The 7754-nt window shown below is 41.1% G+C and overlaps 1 protein-coding gene across 4 annotated transcripts; it reads right to left on the bottom strand.

The window, feature by feature from the left end:
* Positions 1-932: 932 nt before the first annotated feature.
* Positions 933-7533, bottom strand: LOC144712978 (PRKR-interacting protein). Of its 4 annotated transcripts, none has more exons than XM_078587423.1 (3): positions 7302-7532; positions 3843-4097; positions 933-956 (listed from the first exon to the last, which is right to left on the bottom strand). In XM_078587423.1, exons 1-3 carry the CDS (start codon positions 7497-7499, stop codon positions 948-950), a joined length of 462 nt encoding a protein of 153 aa, XP_078443549.1. In that variant the 5' UTR covers positions 7500-7532; the 3' UTR covers positions 933-947. The 4 variants fall into 4 exon arrangements, with proteins under 4 accessions (XP_078443549.1, XP_078443548.1, XP_078443547.1 ...); XM_078587422.1 differs by lacking the exon at positions 933-956 and adding an exon at positions 2684-2911; XM_078587421.1 differs by lacking the exon at positions 933-956 and adding an exon at positions 2907-3045.
* Between the last annotated feature and the right edge of the window lie 221 nt (positions 7534-7754).

The raw sequence follows: 7754 nt of genomic DNA on the forward strand, positions 1-7754 counted from the left end.
TTATTTTTCACAACTAATCGGCATTAGGACCCAGGAAAAATTATGCAATATCCTACGAATCTACTGAACCCTAGGAAAATTTTGAGTATGATGCATCAGCATATTCAATGATACATAAACCCCAAAATTAAGAATGTTTGAGGCATTCGCCCATCTATATTTAGTATCTCATAAATAATTCAGAAACATAGAGAGTGAATCATTCGTGCAATCAACATATGAAAAAGATGAAGTATAATGTTTCACTAAAATTTAGGAAAGAGATTAAAAGAGATCATGTAGAACATGTGAATTAAAGAAGCTCAGAAAACTCATGTAGAACAAAGTTCATCATATTGTGAAATTCTAGAAATCATATTTGGTCACCTATGTTATGGGGTTTGTTTCGAAATTAAGATTAAGATTCATCTTCTTCACTATAAACACATTGTTCTGAAGAAGAGCAAGTATTATAAACACAGGTGAATTCCTTTAAGAAAGTTCTTAAATATAGCTCACACAATAGGTTTCAAAATCTCATTAGTCATTTAATAATTATAAGATAGCAAATAATTGATGAATATAACTGGCTACACAAGTATAACTGAACAGTGTTCACCTGTCCAGGATGCAAATATCAATCAGATATCAGAGAGAGAAAAATGTTATCTGCAATGACCGATATCCTAATATTTGATGGTGACATTGAATATCAGTTGCTATAATAACGATATCCATCCCGATACCTGCATCTAGTTGCCTCTTGAGGTTTGGATGCCAATAGCAGATTTTCTGATATACGTAGGTATTATTTTTTATGCAATTTCATAAAAGTATGATACACAGTATCATCCATTCTATAGCTATATAACTTTTATAACATGAGGTTATTAGAATAAAATTTGCAAACTTCAGGTTTTTGACATGTGATTCGGGTCAGCCTGTTGATTCTCGCCTTGACCATAACATCACTGACTCTGAAAAAATGAACGGATCAGGTTTATCACTTTGAGAAATAAATATTAAAAAAATAATGTAGTTAGACCATCAAGGTTCGAAGCAAATGGATAATTTACTCTAGCATTGGGCTACACATGAACAAGTCATGCTAAATGCCCAAGTATCACGCAGACAAGTCCCTAGCTAGGAATAATGCCCAGATTGAACGCGTGCTGGCCCCAGTGCGTGGACAAGAACACGGAGTAGCCTTCGGTTGTGCAGCAAAAGTCTTGAACAATAGCGTTAGATTGCCTAGAGGTTAAGGAGGGAGGGTGGGGACGCAGCCCCGTACATGAACTGGGTCAGTGCATTATATATCAGAATAGATTAGATTGTTGTCGTATCCATTACACGGGGGAAGACTAGAGATGATACGGGAAGTAACAAGACAAGTGCCGTGTGCCTGGGTAGTGTCGTTCATGCGCCCAACCCTGCGCACGCGCCTACCGGCAACACCGCTATACGCGTGGCCGCGTGAGCCTTGGCACTCCACACGCCTCCCAGCCCAACCCCAGCCTCGACGCTCCACGCATCACCAGAACCCACGCTGACACCATCCCGCACGGTGTGTGTAGGCGTCACCGTGTTCGACGCCCCAAACTGGGCATGTGCGCCCGGCACTACCCGCGGAGGCACCGTGCGCCCCGCCGTCGTCTCGGCACTCTCTGTGCGCCAATGCCTCAGTCTCTTGGCAGGAAGTTTCATACCCCGCGTCCTGCACACACGGCGCTCTCTGTGCACAGTGCGTACGCACCCGAGCGTTTCCTGCGCATGGCGTCCATGCCTCTACCACCTAGCCTGCTCGTACCACCCAAGCGTGCGACGCTTGGCGTCCGTGCATGTGCGCCCTTGGCGGCCCGTGTGCCCAGCACGTGCTCGGTCTGCCCTGATCCGCGGCGCTTGCGCACTAACGCGCACGAGCACCAAAAGAGCGTTGACTTTAAAGATCAGGTTAGGGCGTCACCACCCTTCAAAACTCAATCCCCTCATGAGTCCACATACACGGACACATGCTCACAATAAGCACACAGTCCTTTGTGCAGGAAATGCAACTTACATTGAGGCCTTACACTGAGAGTGAGCCTGGTCCATCCCATTCTACATGGCTGCCATAAGACATGCATGTAGGCTGATGGGGAGCGCTAGAATCCAGCATGAATATTCACTCATCTTTAGATGAATTAGTTTGCATACACATTTTCATAAATGTTGTCATTAGGGGACCCATTATTTCAATATTTCGTTACTTTATGATATCTAAATATCAAATCTGACATCAGAGATTGACAGAGTCAATTCTATCCTGATTGACAGAGGAATTTGACATATAATAGAAAAGGTTAAGATATTTGTGTCTTAAAATTTTACAGAGAATGTAAATGACATGACCCATCGGCTCTCTGGTCAAATGTTCACTCTTCATAGAAATGAAGATCCTAAGTTCTAATTTCATGTGTTCGAGTTGAAAATAAGATGTCATGTCCAGAGTAAATGCATTTACCATTGAACTCTATGGTCAGATGTTTGCTCATGTAATTTTTGCATATATTTTTCTGTTTGAGCATTTGACCCAAGTTAAGTTTGCATTGAACAAGGGTTTTAAACTTTATCTGTTGTGAACATTCATTTGAAAACCTAGACAAAACTCTAAAAGTTGCATGAGGATTGTAAACAAGAACTGAGTAGATTAAATAACAGGTAAGGCTTAAAAACTTCCAAACCTCAACTTGATCAAAATGTGAAAAAAACTAAATGAAGAAATCCATCTCATCTCTCTAACTAACAAACACAACTCTCTTACATTTGTTTTCTCTATTATTGTATTCTAGACATGCCCATTTTATTACATCACTTAGCTCTAATCATCTTCTCATATCCTTAGAATTAGGGTTCTGTGGTTGGATCAGTCCAACCAGCGAATAAGCATACTAACCTGAGACAGTGAAGCGGATCAATTAGTGATGGACTCGAGTCGAACCGGCAAATGGATAGTGCCGGATGCAGCGAACTGCGTACATGAAGCATGACGACAAAGCTTCACCCTCGTCTAATCGCCACTGCATGGAGCTTGAGTGAAGATGACAATTGCATCATTATCATTTTACACAAGCTGAGTGATGACAAGACAAAATCATCATCATCATCCTAATTACGGATGAGTGGCAAAGATAAAGACGAAGGCAAAGATACCTTTGTCATCACTATTGTCATGTTGGCAAGGACGAACAACGGAGACAAATGAAAACTCCTCGTAGGTAGACGTGGTTATTCTGTTCGTTTTGTGCGAATTGTTCGTTCTGTTTGGTTTTCCGAGCAGAACAAAAAACAATTCGAACAGAACATCGCACAGACCCGTGTGCGGTTCTTTTGTTTGCTTTGTGCGAATTTGTTTTAATTTTGTGCGAATGTGCAAATTTGTGCGAATTTTGTTTGTTTTTGAAAAAAGAAAAGAACTAAATAAAGAACAGAGCCCTGTGCGGTTCTTTGTGCGAATTTTGTTCTTTTTTGAAAAAAGAAAAGAACTAAACAAAGAACAGAGCCCTGTGCAATTCTTTTGTGCGAATTTTTCGTTCGTTTAAAAACAAACAGAACAGAACAAACATGTCTACTCGTAAGCGATAATGAACACAAGCAGGCCGGGAGATGGGTAGCCGGAGAACGAGCAAGAGGGAGGGTCAAGTTGGGTAATCTTCGGGTTGGGTTGTCTGACCAGCCCAACCCTACGATCTAAGCTGATCAGAATAATGCCAAACCCCAATAGGAAATGACAGACATTCTAGCAATAATTACTTGAAGTATTTCTGATTGGCCTAATGATGCATATGGTTAGATAGATATAGAGAGAGAGAGAGTCAATCGTCTACCTCATCGCCGGATTGGTCATCGCTGGAGTGGGGAGCGGGAGCGCCGTCCTGGACTTGTTGTTGTGGTTGGGTCTTGTTCTCCTTCTTGCGCTGTTTTTTCTTTTGTCGCTTCTGGCGTTTCTTGGCAGTGCGCTCCTCGGCGGCCTTCATCCTCTCCTCTCTCCTCATGTTGAATTCTGCCACCTCCTTCCTCCTCCGGTAATCCACGTCCATCCTCGTCAGCCGGTCCTGTTCCCTCCGCCTCATTTGCCGGTACTGCCCACATGAAGAAATCCTCGGAGAATTACTCTTACTACATTCGAGTTTGTACACACGCATGGAGAGAGAAACATGCAAGACGAAAGATCTATTAATATATAAGAGTAAGAAATTGCAGAAAATAAGGAAATTGGCTTATCAATGCAGGTGTGAGGAATGGAAAATCTTTATTCTGCTCGACAATACTGGAACACCTAAGATTTTTTTTGTTTATAGCAATTGTGTATTAAAACAGGCACGCGAAATGGTTGAGCATGGAACTCATAAAAAATAAGTTAATGAATATTCATGATGAAACAAACCCTAGAAAGCTGACAGATCCATAAAAAATCTCATTCAGATATAATCGTCTCCATCAATGGGCTCAACGCGGCGCAGTATCAAGATAAAAATGATGCAGAACTATTTCAAGTCTAATGCACCCGCAGGCTGTCTATACGGTGATCTAAGGACATCTCGGCTCCATTCCCCAGGTAAAGTCAGACATTTCTCTCAGCGGATTAGTATTTTTGAACAAGTCAAACGCTTTTAAATAATAATGATAATAAAACGAAATGCATCTCCAAGGTAAAAGAAAGTTATCGGAAGATCAGACAACTTGTGAAACTTTAATCTGGATTAATGGGGTACCATCATCAAAAGATGATCATCAAAAGTCCAAACAATATCCAAACCCCTGACAGAGGTATTTTCGTTATCTAACTGCGCTGGAGGTAATTAAGCCTTTTCCCTTCTTGAATGTTACCTTTTAACTAGAGGTACTCCTACCTTTAGGAGGACAGAGAAGAATGTTGAATTGAGGTTGAAGTCCAGTGTGGGTTAGCTTAGCTATCCTCTTCATCTGATACATTTTTTATAAGAACATATCAAAGAATTCCTAAGCAACAACAGGATTAAAATACGAGGAAGGTCACCTATGCAACACCCTTTAAGTAATATACCAGAACAGGAAGGAGGGGATCAGGCATTTAATCAAGACTCCGGAAACAGAAGCGGTTGAAGTGACCGGAAGCCAGAGCAGAAGGAAGCCCTGCAGCCAGATGATGAGTCCATTGTGCAAACCTCTGATTGTCTTACAATCTTTTTCTCTTTTCCTGGATACAATTGGTGACGAGATTGGTTTGGATAAGAAGTTTCATTTGACTGTATTTGACCATTCTATTTGAAGTGTCATCCAAAAGCACTAATTGATACAGATCTACAGATCATTGTCTCAGTCATCACCTTAATCCTTCTGATATGACTCCCATCTTATCTAAGGGTAGTTTGGTCATTCCATTCCGTTAAGGGCATTTAAGTAATTTATCTTTCGGATCCCCCTTTAACCGGAAGGATTGTCTCTTCTTTGTTGGAAGGAAAGTGTGGACCCACAGTTGAAGTTTGAATTTCCTTGATTTCCTCTTCCTACATGGATGCCTGCCTTGGTGGAAATAAGTAGCATTTACGTCCTCCACTTCTTGACACTAACTCTGTAAGTTCTTTGGATGTTTAATAATACACCTAATATCTCTCTTCATTACTTCTCAATTTCTGTTTCTCTCCCTTTTATTTTAAAAATACTCACCTAGGGCCCAAAATCCCTTCATTTTGACCATGTCCATTTTGCCCTCCTCTCTAACCCTCTCACACCAATCAGAACTCCAAGGTTCTCATCAAAACCATGTTGACGCTGCACACTGTTGAATTCCTACGTTTCAAATCTCTGTCACCAGATTTCTAAAGAAATCCAAGGTGGCAGTTTTGTAGTAGCTATTTTCCTGAGAACAATAATATGTATTTGCTAGTTCAGAATATAAATTATCCAGAAGAGATGCCGTAAGAAACTCGTCCTTGTGTTAGGTGAGCGGTAAATATGAAAACAGAGGGTATATGTGGAAATTAGGAAAACTGGTGAGCACGAAATGAGACTCACGTCTTGAAGCCAGATGGGCTTCCTTCGAGGGCAATTGTGTTTCTTCAGCGCCCTATGGGGACATTCCAATTAGTCGCAATATTCCCTTATTCGTTACCAATCAACCATATCAATTGATACAAAACCAGAACCACCAAGAGGGGTATTTTCGTCATTTACTCCCACAGGGGTACCTTAGCATTTTTCCTGTACCCCAATTTTCCCTTGAAATATCTGAATTCCTCGACGAAGGCGGGCAGCTAAGAAATCGAAGCCGAATTGGCTGGTTGGTCTCGTATCTCCTATAGTATCTTCCTCTCTATCTCTTGGTGTGTATGAAAAGTAACAAGGTACAATAGAGTAATAGAGGAAGGCTAACAAGTAGTCCGAAAAATCTGATTTCAAATTGAAGCAATGATGCTGAGGGTAATTCGAGAAGATAACTAATGTTTTTTAAAAAATTCGTACTTAGAAGAGATAAAAATAGCATAACACACCAAGATTAGGCATGGTTACTCAGTGGTGTGAAAAGAGAGTTTTTTTTGAGTTCCCATTTGCACCTCCAGAGGCCATATTCTTCGTGGCCTTAAACTGTCCTCTTCTCCGTCCATCTAAACATCTAATCACTTAAAGCAAATTGGAGGACTAATGGAAGTCAGAATATTTAAGATATTTGTCTGATATGCTTTCCTTCCCCAGATTCAAAACAAAAATACTCAACTATAGAAAATTTTATAATCTTCAACTCCAAAATATTTCCACCTCACTAAAAAACCCTTGTCTCAAAAAATAATAATCAAAAGTTGAAGGATAACCTAACGAGCCAATTCTAAATTCGTGAAGTTTGCCCATATATCTTCGTTCGTATGCACATTACAAAAAAAAACTAAGAATAAAACCAAATTACAAGTCAAGAATACAGTTGTTGGTGAAAATCACAAAAGTAGGCAAAACAAGCTGAGGAGAAAAAATAAAGGCATTGGAATTTCAAGATTGATATCACAAACCACTTCAAAATTCGTGAATTTTGTCCACATGTCTTCATTCGCACGATCATTACGCACAAAAAAACGAAGGATGAAAGAAAATTACACTTCAAGAGTACAGTAACCGGAGAAAATCACAAATGAAGAGAAAAAAAAGGCATTGGAACTCCATGATCGATATCACAAGTTCAAGTATAACCTAACAAGCAACATTAAAATTCTAGAAATTTGTCCATACATCATCATTCGCACGATTTGAGAAATTTGTCCACACACAAAAAAAAACCAAGGATGTAACCAAATTACAAGTCAAGAACACATTACCTGATGAAAATCGCCCGATCCGGCACCGGCGGAGCTCCCGGAGGTGTTACTAACACGGACGGGGACGTTCTCTATGATGCGACGAAGCTTCACCTCCAAGTCTTCTTCGTCCTCCCTCAGCAATGGCCCGGCCTTCCCCGCGTACTCCACGACAGCCCCCTCCTCTGCCCCCTCCACGGGCACCACCTCTCTCTCCATTGTAGACCTTCGAGCTAAACGAGAAGACTACTTCGATTTCTAATATCTGTTCTATTTATATACTACAACCCACTCAATTGGGCTGAGATTCAGCCCAGTTTTTGCTTTATTTAGGCGGCCCATTAGCCCATCTCTGCCTGTTTGGGGTAGGGATCTGCACGCGTCGTCCGTCACGTCACTCGTCAACATGACGGAAACGTGACGGATGACGTGACGGTGACAGTGATGGTTTTAGGGGTCTGTGATGGTGCGGTG

This window comes from Wolffia australiana, chromosome 15 (assembly GCF_029677425.1).
Source record: "Wolffia australiana isolate 7733 chromosome 15, ASM2967742v1".
Lineage (NCBI taxonomy): Eukaryota > Viridiplantae > Streptophyta > Magnoliopsida > Alismatales > Araceae > Wolffia > Wolffia australiana.